Source organism: Cupressus sempervirens, chromosome 6 (assembly GCF_028749045.1).
Source record: "Cupressus sempervirens isolate cs-2001-9-10 chromosome 6, ASM2874904v1, whole genome shotgun sequence".
Taxonomy (NCBI): domain Eukaryota; kingdom Viridiplantae; phylum Streptophyta; class Pinopsida; order Cupressales; family Cupressaceae; genus Cupressus; species Cupressus sempervirens.
In genome coordinates, this window is record NC_143123.1 from 157914830 (window position 1) to 157934543 (window position 19714).

The 19714-nt window shown below is 37.1% G+C and overlaps 1 protein-coding gene across 1 annotated transcript; it reads left to right on the forward strand.

Annotated features, from left to right (window-relative positions):
- The first annotated feature begins 523 nt into the window (after positions 1-523).
- On the forward strand, positions 524-6410 carry LOC149551730 (Sulfite exporter TauE/SafE family protein). The gene is made up of 13 exons (XM_089787237.1): positions 524-934; positions 1068-1457; positions 1565-1724; positions 2750-2950; positions 3118-3182; positions 3338-3389; positions 3598-3698; positions 4187-4273; positions 4475-4525; positions 4635-4856; positions 5070-5163; positions 5710-5850; positions 6030-6410. Exons 2-13 carry the CDS (start codon positions 1209-1211, stop codon positions 6113-6115), a joined length of 1509 nt encoding a protein of 502 aa, XP_089643363.1. The 5' UTR covers positions 524-934; positions 1068-1208; the 3' UTR covers positions 6116-6410.
- Positions 6411-19714: the final 13304 nt, after the last annotated feature.

Here is a 19714-nt window from a genome sequence, read left to right on the forward strand (position 1 = left end):
AATAATAGACAAAAAGTGTTCATAGAATTGATATTTATATCATTTAAAATTCAATGGGATAAACTAGTTTCCCAAACAAATCAACTTGACTCCCAACAGATAGGAAAATGGTTTTTTTTAGGTTTTTTCTTTTTTTTTAAAACATTAAAAGGTTTATTTTATTGAAGTTTTAAAATAAGAAGAATTAAAAAGAAGGCATTGCAAAGCACATGGGTAGAAAGTAATGCCGCCGCATGGTGGGAAGCTGTGTCGTTTCCCTCAACAGGCGACCACGTGCTACCACGTTAACAAAGTCAACAGAAGCACGACCATGTCTAGTCAGCATCCGTGTCACTTGTTTTGGACATAACACTGCCACAAAACTCCACGTCACGTGGTCGGATAGTAATCTGACACGTCGATTCCACGTCATCACACCGTGGCCTGGAATTTTTGACTGCCGGCAAAATTTATCGGTCTCGGTGAATTCATAAATCGACAGTCTGTTTGGGCATAAATAAGCATTTTGTTAGCTGGTTTGAAGAGCATGAAATGTGAGATCATTTATTCATCTCGTTTGCATGTTTTGCTTGGCATTTCAATGCCGTATTCGCCTCTTCGAGCAATTGAAATCGTATGTTGGGGTCAAGATTTTTAATTTTCAGAAGATTTCGAGTTTCAAGGCTGCTGCCCCTCGAATTTGACCTCAATCCGTAATTTTGATCTATTTTTGAGAAATTTTGAGCTAAATTTTTGGCAGTTTGGAGAATGTTAACAGCAAGATTAAGGCAGAATAGTTCTTTCGCCTTTTATCGAACCATTCTGTGAAAATCTGCGAAAATTTGATGCGTTTGCGGTAAATGCCACACTAATTTGTCGGAGTTTGAGCACACTCAAGCGTTGATTTCAATATTCTCTGATGTTTACACAGAGATTTTAGGAATTAAATCCCACGGTAATAAACTAGCGGCTACAAGTTTCCTGTGGCTTTGCTTTCCTTAAAATTTGATTTCTGCTGTGAATTTTATGGCCCGCTAGTACGTAAATCAGGTTTTTCATGATATTTTTTGTTCTCAATCTATTCCCAGGAAAATGTGCGAACTGTAAGCAAATGTAAGTTCTAAATGTACGACAAGCGCCTGCATTGAAAGCCGAATTTGAAGCTCTGAAGACGTTCTTTAGCAGACCTGGTTTTCGCCGATTGGTAAAAGGTCGTTTTTCGATCAAAAATGGCAAGAAGAGGTACGAAATGGCTGTCTTTAGTTGTATCTGCTGCCCTATTTGGGGCACTTTTGGCCATGAGATTTGGCTCCGCAGAGAGGACATTTCCAAAAGGTGAAGCTTTTCCCCAGCAAAGGGAAAGAGGTATGGAAGAAGTAGACGATCTTGTAGAGGAACAGAGCATGAAAGCTTATATTGTAAGAGCTGGAAATTTCCTCTGGCAGTCGGATAGGTCGGAGTACCATCATGTTTGGCCGGTAGATTCTTATTCCAGAGCAATTAGTTTCAATCATTTTAAGTTTTGTGTATCCATGTAATGCATTGAAAGGTTATTAACACTCTAATTTTGGATTTGAATACACAGAAAATGAAATTTGGTTGGAAAATAGTGATGGGCACCATAATTGCTTTCTTTGGAGCTGCAGTGGGTAGTGTTGGAGGAGTCGGTGGAGGGGGGATATTTGTTCCCATGCTTACACTCATTATTGGGTTTGATCCCAAGTCCTCCACAGCCATATCCAAGTGTGAGTACAATGACTGGATGTAGGAAGAATTATCTGTGTTATGCTAGCTATAAGGTTTCAAGTGGAAAGGAACCTTTTGTTATGTTTTTGCCTTATGGTTTCTTAACGAGTCTTGACTGAGTTGATGATGCTTCGAATTTGCTTGGGTTTCCATTGATGCTTTAATCGGTTGCTTTTACTTTTGATGCGCCATTGACGCTTTAATAAGGTTTCAAGCGGATACTAACCTTTCGTTATGTTTTTGCCTAATGGTTTCTTAACAAGTATTGATTGAGTTGATGAGGTTTCGAATTTGCTTAAGTTTCCATTGATGCTTTGATCTGTTGTTTTTACTTTTGATCTGTGTTTGTCTTGATCCGCCCTTGCTGTGACACTCTCTGAAAGTTTTTCTTTTGACTGTCTAGGCTTTATTATCTTCTTGCCAATAGTATGTTAATGGTCTTCTTCTTTCGAAAGGAAAAGTTGGCTTTCTGTCTCGCTTCATTTCTTGGGATTTATATTTCCCTGCTATTGATCTACTCTATTTTCTCCATGTCAAGCCCTATTATACTTGTTGCAGAAATTTGAATGGAAAGCATATACAGTTGAATCTAAAAGCTATCTCAAGCTCATGCCTACATGTTATTTTTTCATGTCTTATACTATTTGAGGCAAATCCCTTTTGATGTTGCATATGTGAACTGGAATTAGTTATCCCGTTTTTGTGTTTGAATTTTGTTCCTCAGATTTTCGCCATTAGTTGTTTGAAGCATATATAGGTCCAAAGTGGACACTGGTAGAAGCCCAGTAAATAAATAATCCTACAAGATCATGTTGACCTAAAATGCCTATCACATCCCATTCTGGGTATTGCGTCCATGGGGAATATCATGATCGGAAGTAATAGATCTTTATCTATTAGGTTTTTGCTTGTGTTGTAGACCATTTTTGTTTAAATTTCTGATATATTTAAAATGTAAGATTTGTCTTTTGCTTTGTTTGAAACAGGAGTATGAAACTGAAGGTTGTATGCTTTTGCATTACAGGCATGATTATGGGAGCAGCAGGATCTACAGTTTACTACAATCTTAAACTCAAACACCCAACATTAGACTTACCCATTATAGATTACGATTTGGCTATGCTTTTTCAACCCATGCTGATGTTGGGGATTAGCATTGGTGTTGCATTCAATGTTATTTTTGCAGATTGGATGGTCACTGTTTTGCTGATCATTCTATTTATAGGTAAGATATATCTTTTCAGGATATACACATTTGTATCTCTTGAACAAGACTGTTTCTTTTCATTTCATTAATGCTACAAATCTTTGATTCTTAAAACTATGTTCTTCCTTCTTCATATGAAGTTCTCACCAAGGTGCAAAGGTTAATTATGTTGTGACATGCAACAGGTACGTCTTCGAAAGCGTTTTGTAAAGGTATAGAAACATGGAAGCAAGAGACTATAAAGAAAAAGGTATTTGATCTCTTCTGGAGAGAATGTTTTCTAACATAGAGCCAATAGGGCTATACCAAAAATTGGCTCTAAATCTGTCTTCCCAGATTACATTAAGCTTGGGTTAATCTCAGATCTAGCTACCCACGACCAACAATTTTACCATATTATTGCAGGAAGCAGAAAGGACGCACTCTGAGAATTCTCAAGCTAACACTAGAACAGAAGGTAAAATCCTCATCCATTCTGACGGTTTTATTTTGATTTACTTGTCTTAGTGTTGCATTTTTGCCGTCAAAAGATCGTGTGCTCTGTTTACCTTGTTGATGCAAATTGTTCAGTAGGCTATTATTGATTGTTTGGAGTTATTTGCTCAAAGAGTCAGGGGAGTCTTTCTTTAATTTGCAAATCTTTTATTCATTTTTGTCAAATACAGATCATGAAGAAGTGGATTTCAAACCTCTGCCTAGTGAACCGAATGAGGAAAGGAATGCTAGGAACGCAGAGACTAATCGACGTCCACCGAGAGATGTCACTGTGAGTCTTCTATAATGTCTTACGTAATAGTCAATGCATCTAGCTGACAAAAAAGTAATTCTTTAACGGACTTTTTAGCTAAAGTTATAGAAAATTTGCTTTATTTTGGGGAGATCATCTGCAAATTCATATTTCCATGGATTTTTTTTGGGTTTTTGAAGCGCAATTTAGATGATGATACCTATACGTAAGAAGATCTGCTAGTTTCTTCATGGAAAGCAATTCATAATTTTTACAGATTCTTCCAATAATACATGTCTTTGTGTCTGAGATATGTTGGAGAGGGGTTAGTTGCTACATACTTGTTGATTATATCGCTTAGGGACTAGGGAGAGATTTCCAACACTACATTTTTTTTCAAACAAAAATTTCGTGTTTGGCCAGCAACTATTTTTCATCTTTATTCTCTCTAGATACTCTCAGGTGCAGGGGAAAATAAGAATCTGGTACTCAATTTGACTAGAAGCATGTCTTTGTGACTTATGCAGAACTCAATTTGGTATAACATCCGTTGGAAGGAATTGGGGATGCTCTTCTTTGTTTGGTTCGCATTTCTGGCAGTGCAGATCCTAAAGGTGACTTTCAATACATATCTCGACATACCAAAGCAAGAGATGTTGGATATAGATTATATGAATTTCTTGAGCTGTTAGAAGTCCGTTTAAAATCTCTTGTGCTTTTGGACATACATGTAAACAAAGCCATTTTAATTAGTTGATTGTCTTACTCTAAAATCCTGTCTGATTTCATATACCTTTGTTTCAATGCTTGTTCAGACCAAAACACATACATGCTCTGTAAAGTACTGGGTATTAAACTCCCTACAGGTACCTCACATTTAGCTCTCCGCAAGCAATAATGAACATTACTGGTACTCATATCACATGAACTCTGCCACAACAAAAGTATTTGAATACTATATATATTGTGTTACAGGTCCCAGTTGCCTTTTCTGTAACCCTTTATGAAGCAATTTCTTTATACAAAGGAACCAAGACAATTGCCTCTAAAGGTGTAGATGGAGTTGACTGGAAAGTATCTCGGCTTCTTCTATATTTCTTCTGTGGAATTATGGCTGGTGTTGTCGGTGGCTTGCTTGGTCTTGGAGGAGGATTTATACTCGGACCGCTATTTTTGGAGCTAGGCATTCCACCCCAGGTTTCCTTGACACTCTCTTTAATGTTTCATTCTTTCACCACTTTCATCCTGATGATGGATCATAGAGTGTGATGCAAAACATTGATGCTAAAAGCACACAGTCGAATCCAGAAACAAAAAATCTCTTGCCAAATGAATTGTGGAAATTTGATAAAGTTAATTATCAATAACATAAAATTTGAGTGCAAACTTTAAGTCTTTGGTGTGTTGCAGGTTTCAAGTGCCACTGCAACATTTGCTATGGTATTTTCTTCATCAATGTCTGTGGTCGAATACTACTTTTTGAAGCGATTTCCAATTCCTTATGGTATGCAGCACGTAACTTGCCTTTTTCTATAAGACAGTATAATTTTATCTTCTCTTCTCTTAGACTCTCCTTCATCCTGATGTTGGATCACCGTGTGTGATTCCAAACATTGATGTTTAAAAATTCTAACACAATCAAATTCCAGAAAACTGTATAGAGAAGACTCTCCTTCATCCTGATGTTGGATCACCGTGTGTGATTCCAAACATTGATGTTTAAAAATTCTAACACAATCAAATTCCAGAAAACTGTTATACATTTCGGACAGATTGTAGAAATCTGATCACATTAAGTTATCTTCTCTTGTTGTTTTATCTAATATTACAACATACAAACTATGTTGGGTACAAAAGTGAACTTTTGCATGCAACACTGCTTGCATTTGCATACCTTTTGGATTTCTAGCAATTTGTTTTTCCGCAAGCTTACTTGGGGAGATTAAAGGGACATTAATTATCAAGCTTCAATAGATTTTTGATTGGTTTCAACTTGAATTTTAAATTGAATGTAGATTGGTACCTAATACTTAGCTCTATGTCTTGGCAGCTGCATACTTTTTTGCAGTTTGTATTGTTGCAGCCTTTTGGGGTCAGCATGTTATCCGGAAACTAATCATTTTGTTAGGGAGGGCGTCCCTGATCATTTTTACCCTCGCTTTTGTAATCTTCCTAAGTGCTCTGACGTTGGGTAAGTTTATAAGATCTCTATGTTTGGAAATGACTTTTATGCAGGGTTAACAAAGATATGTAGTGGAATCTAATCTAGAGATGGATTCTGCCCAGAAATACGAACTTCATGAATTGTGTGTCATTTATAGCACATATGTAATAAGTTAAGAAGACACTAAATCTTGTTTTATATTGCAGGTGGAGTAGGCATTGTTAAAATGATTCACAAAATACACGATGGAGCCTACATGGGTTTTGAGAACCTTTGCACCTATAATGCGTGAATGTTTTGTATTGTGGAATGCTTCTAACAAAACTTAGTTAATTTTGCTGGCTGGCGAACCAGGCATGCAACTTGTAGCCTCTCAAAGCAATAATTAGTGGGGGTCGCAACAAGGGAGCTGATGTTGGAAGTTTAAGCTTTTGTGGATGCCTCTCTCCATAGAGAATGTCTATGCAAAGCCATTTTAATTGTTGGTTGATTTATTGTAACATTAGCTCTGCCAAATATTGGCATTGCATTAGGAAAATCATCTGCTATCAATAAACAAGAGAAGTGAAAAATTTTATATTTAAGAATGCAGCTTTGTTGGATTTGGATTCAGTCAAATATCCTGCATTATGATTCATTTACAAATCTTCAATTGTCAAGGCAATATTTGCAAATTGTGCCCTGTTGAATCCTCTCACATCTAGATTTGCAACATTCTCTAAAATAACATATATGTAGTATACAAGTGTGCAGACACCTCCTTCCGAACAAAAATCATGCAAAGTACTTTCATTGAGCACTACGTCAATTCACTACAAAGTTTTATTTATTCATTTTAGAAATTAAATTAGGCTAATTTGGTTTGGATGGTTAGATTTCTTTTAGGTTTGTTAGCTTGTTCCACCAGTATGCCTAAAATATCAACACGGGTTGTTGAATTTTATATGTATACATAGAAATTCATGATTAAGTGAGAAATAGTATATGGTAATTCCATCATTTGGCATCAGAGCCAAACCGTTTTTAGGATCAGGAAGTTGTAAGAGCCTCGGAAGTGACCACCTCCATCTGAGAATGTTGATATTTAATTCCATTTATTGTAAAGGCAATCCGAGTCCCTACTGTTAACAGGAAGGTAATGTTAGGAATAGGAGTTAACATGCATAATGTTAAAGAATTTGATTGATTGTGATGGTTTAGTTTGTTTAGTGATATGTTTCGACGTATCTTCATATTTTCTTTTATGCAGGTAATGAGCCAAGTCTTCTGGATCATGATTTTTTTTAATACTATTTTCAGTTGTATTTTTGTCTTTCTAGTCCTTTTTCTTTTAAATTTCTATTATTATTTGTTTTTCATGATATCAGAACCATGGTTGTGGCCCGTGGGCTGGGATTTCTGGGCAGAGTGTATGCTCGCTGGCAGAAGTGAGCAGAGAAGTTAAAGTTTGGTGTGCTTGGCAGCTGTATGAAAAATATAATTTTTCGAAAATCTTATCTGATATTGCAGCAGCCTTAGAGCAATTGGCAGAGCACAAATGTGATAATTATGCTGACAGCCTCCCTAGTTCCTCGGGAAGTTCATACAATACATGGTACATTGATTGGGGAGATAGCCAACATGTGACTGCCAACTAGAACATTATTGTTTCCTTGGAAGAAGGGAAAGACAACCAGAACATCATTGTTTCCTCGGAAGAAGGGAAAAATGCAAAGATATATCTTGCTGATGATACTTCACCTGAACTTAAAAGGACATGAAATAATGGTATGGAACTCCAAAAACAAAATGTGAATCTAAGTTGCTTTTATAGTTCACAATACCAGCCATATACTCTTGGAAAAAGAGGGGTAAAAATTTATTAAAACAGAAAGGATTACAACAAGGAGAGCTCAAGAAGGAGCTCTATCCAAGCAACAAGTTCATCAAATTCTTGTAACAGGCCAAGGGGAAGCTGCCTCCTATTCATAATATTCCAGCTTGGAGCATAACCAGAAGTCCATTTGGCCAAACAATCAGCAGCTTTGTTCCATTCACGAGGAATGTAAGTAAATCTAATGAACTCAAGAGAGGTACAAAAGAGAAGAGTCCGTTTAACAATAGTGGCCAGCTGCCAACTAACATCTTCAAACTCCTGCGAGGAAAGCAAGTTCACCACCAGTTGGGAGTTAGACTCACAGATAATATTGTGCCATCCCCGCAAACAACACTATTCCATTGCATATAAAATGGCTTGAGCCTCCATGAGATTGTTAGTATGGTCACCCTTATGCATTAAGAAAAAGAATTTAACTTCACCAAAATTGCAATGAGCCACTCCCCCAATACCAACAAGGCTTGGATTCCCTCAGGAAGAACCATCAGTGTTCATTTTCAGAACTCCATGAGGAGGAGGAGTCCAATGCCCCCTCCCAATTCACCTGTCGTTTACCTTGGTGTTGGGGATGTTTGGGCACTCTTTGATACCATTGCACTGCAACCCCATCCTCAAGATGAAAATTGAGGCAATTGTATATAGCAAGATCAGCCGGGTCCATACCCCCATCTAGCGCACACTTGACTTGAATAGTTTCTTAAAGAGAATGTGAGATCTTCCACCAAAGATGCATAACACCAATCCAAAAATCTTGGAAGATTCGACGATTCCTCTCCAGCCAGATATGTCAAAAGAATGAAAGATCGGCAAGCAATCCAAGCAACATGTAGAGGAGAAGACTTGGAGGGAGCATTGCCCAAGCGGGCCCAGAACTCAGGCAAAGAGGAAGCATGCCTACAAGAGTAACCCCAAGCACTCCACCAAAGGTGCCATAATTGAGTAGAAAAAGAGCAATAGAAGAACAGATGGGAGATAGTCTCCTCCCCATTACCACACAAAACATAATAAGAGGGGCTCTAAAATCCACATTTACAAAAATTATCCCACGTAAGATAGTGGTTGTGAGCCACTAGCCACATGAAAAAATTGCACTTGGACCAAGAAAATTTACTCCAAACTTGCTTTGACCAAGGGAACTTAGCATCCCGGAATAATTGTCTAGTTATCTCTTGATATCCAATAGAGATGATTTTACCAGACAAGGTATCTCCCCAAGCCAAAACATCTAGTCCCAGCAAAGAGGAACAATCCTTAGAGGCTAAAATATGAGAAAGCTTCTGATGATCCACCTCTGTGCCTCCAAGAGGCCAATCAGAAGAGTGCTTCCATCTATAACAAACAATAGATCCCAATTGATAAGGAGTCTTGTAATGAGCCACTTTATCCCATCTAGCAACATGAAAAGAATCACAGAGAGTCTGAAGATGAGGGTACATGGATAATATGGATGGGAATCCATCCCAAGCATTAGACCAAAACAAAGCCTTAGAGCCTCCCTTACATATTTAGAAAAGACCTCTCTTGACTAACAGAGCATCAGTCTTCAGAGTATGCCAAACCCTAGAGCCACGACCTTCAAGAGGAAGTGCAGAAATAGAGGAAGGATCAACAACTCTAAAATATTTATGGGTGATAATATGAGCCCAAAGTTAATGTTGTTCAGAGCACCATCGCCAATAAAGCTTAGCAGACAATGCTTGACTACTCAAGAGAGCTGATCGAAGACCAAGACCACCCTCCCTTTTAGGCTTGCAAACAATCTCCTAGCTAATCAAACTCCATTTACTGCTAGACAAATTACCACTTCAAAGGAATTGCCGAGAAAGAGCATCAAACTCCTTGAGAAAGTAAACAAGACTAGCCTAAACTATGCTTCTATAAGTAAGATGAGCTTGAATAACAGATTGAAGAAGAATAACCCGAGCAACAATAGAAAGCCATCTATGAGTCCAATGATTTACCTTTTCCCAAAGCTTGATAATCAAATTTTACTAGAAGAGTTGTGGCTGCCTAGAAACAACAATAGGGATGCCAAGATAAGTCAAAGGAAGCGACCATCTAAAACTGCAGGATATCAACAATCCTTTGTTGAATAGAAGTAGGAGTGTTAAAAAAGTAAATGAAAGATTTGTGCTCATTAAATTTTTGGCCTGAAGCTGCCAAATAAATATCTAGAGTATGTCGAAAGGCTTCAGCTTCCTTGATCCTAGCAAGACCCACAAGAGCAAAATCATCAACAAATTGAATGTGAGAAAGAGTAGGTAAACCATTACCCCACCGCCACTCCTAAATAGAATTCTTGGACACTTGATACTTAATGAATCTGCCCAATCCCTTGACCATGATGATAAAAATATAGGGGAAGAGAGGATCACCCTGGTGTAAACCTCTAGAGGCATCAAATAGTTGGGAAAGTTGACCATTAAGAAGAACTGAAAAAGAGGCAGAAGTAACACAACTCATAGTCCAACTCACCCAGTCAGAGCTAAAACCAAAGGTAAGAAGAATATTCCTTAGGAAACTCTATTTAACTCTATCATAGGCCTTAGCCATATTTAGCTTAACAAACATAGATCGCTTCCTTGAACTAGCCATAGAGTAAATAGCCTCTGTAGCAATAACCACCCCATCCAAAATTTGTCTTTCAGCAACAAAACCACCTTGTTCCTTTGAGATAATAATGGGGAGCCACTTTTTAATTCTCTCAACAATCAATTAGTAAATGACTTTGTAAACCACATTACATAAGGTAATTGGTCTTAAAAACTCCAGTTGATTAGCCCCCTCTCTTTTTGGAATAGAGTCAAGAAAGTAGAATTCAATGCCCAAAGCATCTGCTTGCTAGAATAGGACTCCTTAACCACCTCCAACAAATCATGATTAATGATGTCCCAGAATTCCTGAAAGAATTCAACTAGGTAGCTATCAGGGCCAGCAACATCCCTACAGTCTTTGAATTCATCAAAAAAGTAGACATTTGACCACCGAAAGAAGAACCACAAATTTTTCCAATAACATTTTCTATATTAATTTCTCAGTGTGTTCTTTAGATTCTTTAACACTAGTGTCCTTTTTTGCTAGCAATTTTCTCTACAAATTTGGTGTCGCATGAGATAATCATTCAATTCCTGGGTAATAAGGGGAGGAATATGAGACGCAATAATATTTTCTTCATTATCAGCAGGAGGAGAGTCCTCAAAGAAGAGGGTAGAAAAGTACCGAGTAGGCTCTTAGAACAAAGCTGGTAAGGAAGTCAATTGGATACCTTGAGAATTAATCAATGAAGAGATATTGCTCTAATTCTGACGAGATTGCACAGCTTTATGGAAAAAATCAGTGTTCCTATCACCTTCCTAGAGCCAATCAACTCTAGCCTTTTGCTTCCAAAAAATTTCCTCTCCAAGTTCCCATTCTTCTAGAACTCTAGAAGCTAGGGATTCAACCATTCCAAGATCCTTTGAAAAACCCCAATCTCTAATCTTCCTAGTTATGACATCAAGATCTTCCTGAGCAAGCCTCTTCATAGAGTGAAGGTTCCTAAAATATTGTCTATTCCATATCCTAAGCTGCCTTTTAACATATTGAAGTCTTTTAGAAAATGAAAACATAGTAGTATCATATGAAGGAGTGCCATTTCTCCACCAACATAATACAAGATCACGAAGAGAGGAGTCATGAAGCCACATCAACTGGAACTTAAAAGGTGGATGCTTTGGAATAAAAGCCCCAATAGTAGAAAATTTAGTTGGCCAATGATCAGAACCCCTCCAATCCAAAATTTTCGAAGAGAGAGTAAGGGTGCCACTAACCCAAAAAGAAGAAAGAAGAAATCTGTCCAGACATTCTAAGATATCATATACCCCAGTCCTTCGATTATTCCAAGTATAGAGGCCATTAGAAGGCTTAACATTAGAGAGTTGCAAAAGCGTTATGTGCTGACAACGAAGAGCAGAAGAAGGCCCCATTCTAGCCAAACCACCTTGCTTCTCCTCCAAACTTAAAATTGAATTGAAGTCTCCTACTAGCACCCAAGGATGAAAAGGGTGACAATTTCTAACATACTGAATATGCCTCCAAATTTCCTCCTTTCCCACAAAATCAATAGGCACATACACATTAGTAATCATGATTACCTCTCTTGAGTCCAAAGTAGAAGCCACCATAAAGAGACATGAGCAAGAAGATACCCAGCCAAGGGGAGAATTTTTTTGTGGATCCCAAAAGATAGCCAAACCACTAGCTCTTCCCATAGCCCCAACACACTGGCATTGCCCATGAAGCAAAATACTAGAGGCATATCGGACCATAGACTCCATAGAGAGCTTAGTCTCTTAGATACAAAAAACATCAAGAGAATGATCAACAATCAAATTCTGAGTAGCCTTTTGTCTAGGGATGCTATTCAACCCCTTAGCATTCCATTAGAGAATAATCATCATTGAGTAGAATGGGGAAAATGAGCATCCAATGGTTTCATTGACCCAGACTCTATCAAGATATCTCTTGTGAGTTTAATCTTCTTTTGGTCTGTTTTGTGCCCACTCCTTAGAGGAAGAGTAAAGGAGACCCTCTTAAAGGGTCTATGCATCAACCCCAAGGGGATAGGAGACCCCTTACTAGATGTTAGCACATCCTTAACCAAGTTTGCCAAAACAATGTTTTTATCCTTCGACACCACAGTGTCACCAGAGCATCTGACTCAGGAACTATAGATGTACCACAACTTGGGATGCTCCACAAGCGTCATGAGGTGAAAGACCCTCATCTAGGCAATATGGGTCAGAAGAGATACTAGGAGTAATACCCTCCTCTAAAACCATACTATCCAACACCTCAAAGCAATTAAAACCCAAATCAGATTGTCAATCTTTCAAAGGCCTCTTCTGACCATGCCCCTTAGCTTGTGGGCGAGTAGGGGTAAATCCATCCTTATCCTGCATTTAAGCCTTTCCCCTTCGTGCAATATCTAGTTGATTCTTCCCCTTAGTTGTATTATCCATCTCAGCTTGTCCTTTCCCTACAACACCTTCTAGACCACCACCATTGCCGGCCGTAGAACCATCCACTCCTTTGGAAGTCAAGTTGCAAGGACATTAACACTATAAATGACCACACTCATGACATATCCAACATTGAAAAGGGAGGGATTCATAATCTAACTATTGCACCCAGGAAGAAGCCCCGAGATAAATTTCCAAAGAATCTAGGAATAGGTTATTTAAATTAATTTCAACAAAAATTCTAGCAAAAGAATAACCTTTTTATCAAGGGATTGATGTGCAATTGCAGTTGGCTTTCCTAGAAAAGTTGCAATTTGACGGAGGATGTCTTCTCATCAGAATTCCAAGGGAAGGCGAGGCAAGCAAACCCAAACTTGCACTATTGAAGGGAGATCCTCAGTAAAATTAAATCCTAAATGCCAGGGTTTGACAAATAACCCCACATGGTTGTAGAAATAGGGCCCTCCTTCAAAAACATGATCACAATTAGACATGCATGAGAATACGACAAAAAAATAGCTAATCCCAGCCAGCATTCATGCCTCAAGAGCAAATAAGGAAATTCAAATTCCAAGAAATTTGCATATCAAAGCATGCTTAGTCCAATATTCAATTTCCTCTATCAACACCACTAGAGGAATAACCAGAATAGGACGATCATGGCTACATGGAAAGAAACCATTAACTTTTATCATCTTGGAACTCTCCCCTAAATATAATGATTTAGATCTCATTACATGCCCAATTGGAGAAGAACCATCTATCCTCACCAACATAGAAGAAAACACAGGCTCTTCCACGCAAACAATAAAAACCCTAATACAAAAATGTCTACAAATGCTCTCCAAAATCTAGAACCCACACTATTTTTTTCTGGCAGCCGTCAATCCAAAAAGAATAGGAATGAAAATCAATGAAAAGACAAAATAGTAAACACAGGGCTAGGGATTAAGCCCTAGCCCAACACACATCCATCGCTCATCATCACTGCCATTACTTCCTACTTTCTCAATATTGGTATATTTTTTAGTCTACATGTGGTGATAGCAATAAGGAACTATCCCATACTCCTTACTCGAGGCATCTAGCTATGTAATAAATAGTAGGATTTGAACTTGTGACCTGTCTTTCAAGAGTACAAGTTCTCCACCTCTAGGCCAACTCAAGTTGTACTTGGCAACTCATGTTATAAATGCCAACCTAGGCTGAAATATGTTCTCTTAACAAGCCAAACAACTCAACATGCTTGTAAGGTGGAGTCCTTTTAGAGAAAAGTGTTTGATAAAGAACAACAAAGATAGATTCAAAATTGACAAAGCTTTAAGAGTTCATAGTAATGTCATTTTCATTTCTTTGGAAATGCAAATAAGAATCTTACAAGCCTCTATTAGTGGGTTGTGGCATCAATATTTTGGTCACTTGAATTATCAAAGTTTGGTGGTTCTTCCAAAGATGGGATATGGTTGGAAAAATTCCTTGGATAAGGGACATATATATATGTCTAAGGGATGCATGGTTCCAACCAACCTAAAGTCAAGTTAGAAAGTCTAGATGGAGGGCAAGTGAGTTTCTCAAGTGAACTTGCCCAAAATTTTCATGTCAACCTATGACTCCTCCATCAAGTGAAAAGGGCTAAACATAAATTTTTGTAAAGGATGCATGATTTTCAACCAACAAAAAGATTAGTGAAGCCTAAATGAAGGGAAAGTAAACCTCCCATGTGAACTTTCCCTACGACACTCCATCAAGGGTACAAACTATGTTAATATAACCTTCATTAATGATATTTTGAGGACAATTTGTCTACCTCAAGAAAAATAATGAAGAGTTTGACAAATTTGAAGTGTTTAAAGCATAAGAGGAAAATTGAAGTGGGAACAAGATCAAAATGATCATAAAAGATCAAGATGGAGGATATGTTAATAATAGATTCAAGGATTTTTGTGAATATCATAGGATTAAGAGAGAAATGAGCAATAAGTACACTCTTCAACAAAATTGTGTTCTTGAAATGAAGAATTAAACCTTAGTGGAAATGGTGCAATGAATGCTACAACCAAGGATCTTCCCTTGTTTATGTAGGATGAAGTAATCAATACAAATTCATGCCTTGAATATAACTTTTATAACTTGTTTACATGATTTCAACCTATGGTGTGGGAAATGTGACTTAAGGATATAAACCCTAAGTTCATCACATAACCCACATACATATGCCTATATGATATAGAAAGGGGTAAATAAGGAAGAGAAACCTTTCGATCCCAATTCTAGAGGATTGGGTCTTAATAGATTAGTGTTAACTAAACGAATAAGGAGCACTAATGCAAATTAGATCTAGGAAGAAAAGGAGAAAGATGTCTAAAATCCTTAAGGACCCCTAATATGTGTGTATATGCTAGACATAGACGTGCTGAATTAACAAAGAAGGAAAGAGGAACTCACCTTTGGAATCTATTTTTATGCTTGTTGTAGTGATCAAAACAAGAGAAAATCTTCAGATCAAGGCCTAAAATTGCACAAGTGAAACCTAGAAATCTTTCGATGATCTATCAGGGGCAAACTAGTGCATCAAGGGTGTAATGTGACCCTGATTGACTGTGTCTAATGCTAATTCTATTTTCTCAAGTTCAAAAAATGTCAAAAAGGGTGCTCCAATCTGCAACTAGTTCATCAATTTGATATTCACAACCTCCAATAAAAAGAGGGTTTTGTGTTGATTGGGGGGGGGGGGGAGAGAGAGAAAATCTTTAGATCAAGGCCTAAAATTGCACAAGTGAAACCTAGAAATCTTTCGATGATCTATCAGGGGCAAACTAGTGCATCAAGGGTGTAATGTGACCCTGATTGACTGTGTCTAATGCTAATTCTATTTTCTCAAGTTCAAAAAATGTCAAAAAGGGTGCTCCAATCTGCAACTAGTTCATCAATTTGATATTCACAACCTCCAATAAAAAGAGGGTTTTGTGTTGATTGGGGGGGGGGGGGGGGAGGCGGGGCGGGTTTGCCTTGGTCAAACCCCAGCTTAGGAATTAACCTTGAATTGAAATAATTGAAATAACATGAATGTAAAGCAAATGTACAAGTTCACCTTACAAAGTTAGATCTCTTGAATCAAATGTAATGTGCTTTGACTTCACCAATGGATTTGAGCCAAGAGGATAAAGATGGATGGATGTAGAAGATGTGCCAAAGGATCTTGAATAGATTGAAGACGATCTTGAAGATAAACTCCTTCAATTGCTTGAACACTTGAATCCTTTTTCTTTAATAGAAGAATGCTTGAATGAATACTTGAAGGCTTGAAACTTCAATGCTTAAACACTTGGACACTTGAAAGCAAGATGTTGTGATATTTAAAATGGAGCAAATGGAGGGGTTTCTTTAGAGATCAGAATTAGTTAAATCCCATAGGCTGACTATCATAAAAGTTAACGTCTGATTGTCTAAAACATGGGACTTCAAGAAAAAGTGTCAAAATAGGGCCTCATCAAGGGCATAGTACACCTGTGATTAGTTCATTAGGGGTGCAATGTGTCCCTTATGCATTAGGGTTGCAATATGCCCCTCATTGCTAGGTGCAGAAACATTGGGGGCAATCTGAGGACCCCAAATCAAACTTCAAAATCTATAAATCATGTCCAGATTCCAAGGAAATCCTATTTTAGTACTAGGAGTAGATTCAACATGGAAAGGTGGATGGAAATGAAGGACCTAGGGGAAATAGATCTTACCTCAATCTTATTGCAATGAAAATAGGAGCTTTAAAGAGTGTCTATTAGGTTTTACCCCAATTTTGCCTAGGAGAAAGGACATAAAAGGGAAGAAGAAAATAGAGAGAGAGAGAGAGAGAGAGAGAGAGAGAGAGAGAGAGAGAGAGAGAGAATTGGAGTGCTTCCAATTTAAGATGGTACACACTCCACACAAAACATGGAGTAGTAAGAAGTTGAAAATTATAATTATTTTAGAGTATTTTTATGTGAAATATGTCTCACATGATTGAGGTGAGGTTAGAGAAAAGAATTATGATAAGGAAACTATTGAGTGCATCTTCATTGGCTATGGTGATGGAAAATGGAACAAGTCATATGATAATTCTATAGAGGATGCTTTCACTAGTAGAAGTGTAAAATTTAATGAAGAGTTTTAGGATATTATCTAATCCTCTCCAACTCCCATCCCACAAATGCCCATAAATGTTTATGCATCATATAGAACATAAAGTTCAAAACCACATTGCAAACCAATAATCTAATCCTTCTAAGAAGACCAAGAGTTCTAATAAAAATCAATCAAGGACCTAACAAGATATTTATACTCTAATGACCATGACAATGAAGACTAATAATACTCAAACCTATGATGAGGCCAAGAGAAACCCTGAAATGGAGCAAGTCATAGAAAAATGAACATGACCACTAGGAATTAAAGCACTTACCCAAAGGAAAGAATGTCATCCAAAATGAGTGAGTGTCTAAGACTAAATTCAATTATGACAAAAGCACTAAAAAAGTAAGGCAAGATTAATGGGTAAAGATTTCATACAAAAGGAAGGAATTGACTATAAATTGTTTTACTCCTATAGCAAGGATTGCTATTAGTGGGACTATTTTAGCTTTGGCAATTCATTGTGAGTGGTCTCTTCTCTAAATGAAATTCCCTTTATGGAGAGGTTCAAAAGATCTATATGACTCAACCCTTAAGATTTGAAGATTTGATATAGGGATGCTTAAGTTTCAAGTTAAGGAATTCTTTATATATATATCAAATCAAGCTCCAAGGGTCTAGTATGATAAGCCAAATGAGTATTTTAAGGTTTAAGATTACCATGATGGTCCACATGATCCAAATTTTTATGTGGTGAAAATTGAAGCACGTAATATATTATTGTTCATATGTTGATGATATTATAATCATGATAAATTGTGTGGACAAATATAATGACCTAAGGTTGAGTTTGAAATATGAAATGAGATGATAGATCTTGGTCTTGTTCACTATTTCCTTGGCATCTAAGTGTAGCATAAAGAATATGGAGTTTATGAAGGATTTAGGTTTCCCTGTAATCTCTATGTTGAATCCTTCATTTCACTTAGGGTTAGGGTTGACCTATAATTTCTATGTGGAATCTTGAACACTAGTGTCCTATGATAATATACCTCCCAAATACACCTCTTGAATAATATCCTAATAATATGATTTTTAGGATATTTTCTATTAACATTAAGGTCAATTTATCTATTGGTGACTTAACACTTAGTCAGTTGGTTTCAATTGCTATCGAGCTAATCAATCATACTAAAATTCATGATGAGCTTCATAGTATCTACCAAGCATTTGAGATAGTTTATAGAATTGCTCAACCGTAGTAGAGTCTACTGAGATTTCTAATACAAGTGATGAAGATCTTAGTGTTAATCAAGCTCTGTAGTGTTAACCAAGTATATCAGTGTCTACCGATCTCGCAATGTTAATAAAGTGAATTCAGTGTTGACTGAGTCATGCAGTGTCAATTCAATCATTTAGTATCTACTAAGTTTATCAGTGTTCGCTGAGTCATGCAGTGTTGACTGAGTTCCTACTACTTGAATTGATCAGTATGGACCAAGCTTCAACATCAACCAAGTGCTAGAATCTGCCAAGTGTTGATATTGTTTTCCAAGTGTTAGAACGTCACTGAGTTGTCTTCAAAACCTGAGTTATAGTAGTGGGCCAACTTTGTGAATTATGATGAATTTGGTATTGTAGTCAACTCTAGAAGGTAACTAAGTGGATTGGTATAAATATGTAATACATTGTATCATATCCATGAATAAGAAGTAACAAGTATGTGAACAAGTAAGAAGCATGAGTGTGAATTGAAGAAGGCTACAAGCTGTATTAAGGAAAAGCAAAGACTTATCTATCATAGTCAAGTGATCACTATAATTCAAGGAATCTCATTCACCAAATCAAAGTTTCAGATTAGAGATCAATCACTAGTTCATCCTAATAGGTGCATCAATCAAATCCTCTAACAAGGTGGACTTAACAGTCTTATATCAAATCTCCTAAGAGAGTGCATACTTCATTTTATGTTTGTAAATCCTTTAACAAGGTGGACCTAACAATCTCTATTTCTCCTAACAGGGCATATCACCAAAAATGGTCAATTGTAAGCCTTAACCAACCAACTTTATACTACAGTCATAAAGCTTGTGGGTATCATCCCCATCCCAATTTTACTTTCTATTTTGGAAGGTTTCTAGGTTACCATATCTTGTGTCAACATGTTATGAATGTTTTATTTCTTTCATTCTTTCATGCATGCAACTAGATCAGATTATTAAGTTTAAAGTTTTATTGGTTCCTGACTCACCCCTCCCCTCTTAGTAACCTAGTCTATATTACATTTCCAACAATTTTCATGATCATTTATCAAATTTTAAAAAAAATTTAGGACATTAAGATATGCACAAAGCTTTGAAGAGAAATAACATCATGCATAGAACTTCTGCAAATGAAGGATATTGATAGACTCGGGAGGTTGATCTGCCTTAGGTGTAGAAATTTGATATGCACTAGACCCAAAAGCAACATTTACTATGCAAGGTCCTAGCCAGTTTGATTCAAAATTCCCTTTCTATGCTCTATCATGTTGATTTTTGGGATTCTCTCCCAAGACAGGATCTCCAACTTGAAAGTCTCTAGAATGAACCTTTTTGTTATAGCTTTGTGACATCTTTTCTAACATATCCTCATGTGATCAAATGCAACTCTTCTACGCTCATCTAGAAGTTCTAATTCTTGTATACACATTATCCTATAATATTCATTTAAGATGAGGCCTTTTAAGGAGACCCTAAGTGAAGGTATTTCAACTTCAAGAGGTAAAACAAATTCAGATCTGGTATACCCTAGAATTTTTTTTTCTCAAAGGGCAGAGATTTAATGCATTTTTTGCCATCTCGAAGAAAGGAAGTCAAGGTACCTGTGAAGTAGTGAAATATTGGTACTTCGGAGAAGGAAAAATGCA

Coding starts and splice junctions, on each gene's coding strand:
- LOC149551730 (XM_089787237.1), top strand. CDS start 1,209: ATGGCAAGAAGAGGTACGAAATGGCTGTCTTTAGTTGTATCTGCTGCC. Junction 1,725..2,749: donor CTCCACAGCCATATCCAAGT/GTGAGTACAATG, acceptor TTTGCATTACAG/GCATGATTATGGGAGCAGCA. Junction 3,390..3,597: donor AGCTAACACTAGAACAGAAG/GTAAAATCCTCA, acceptor TGTCAAATACAG/ATCATGAAGAAGTGGATTTC.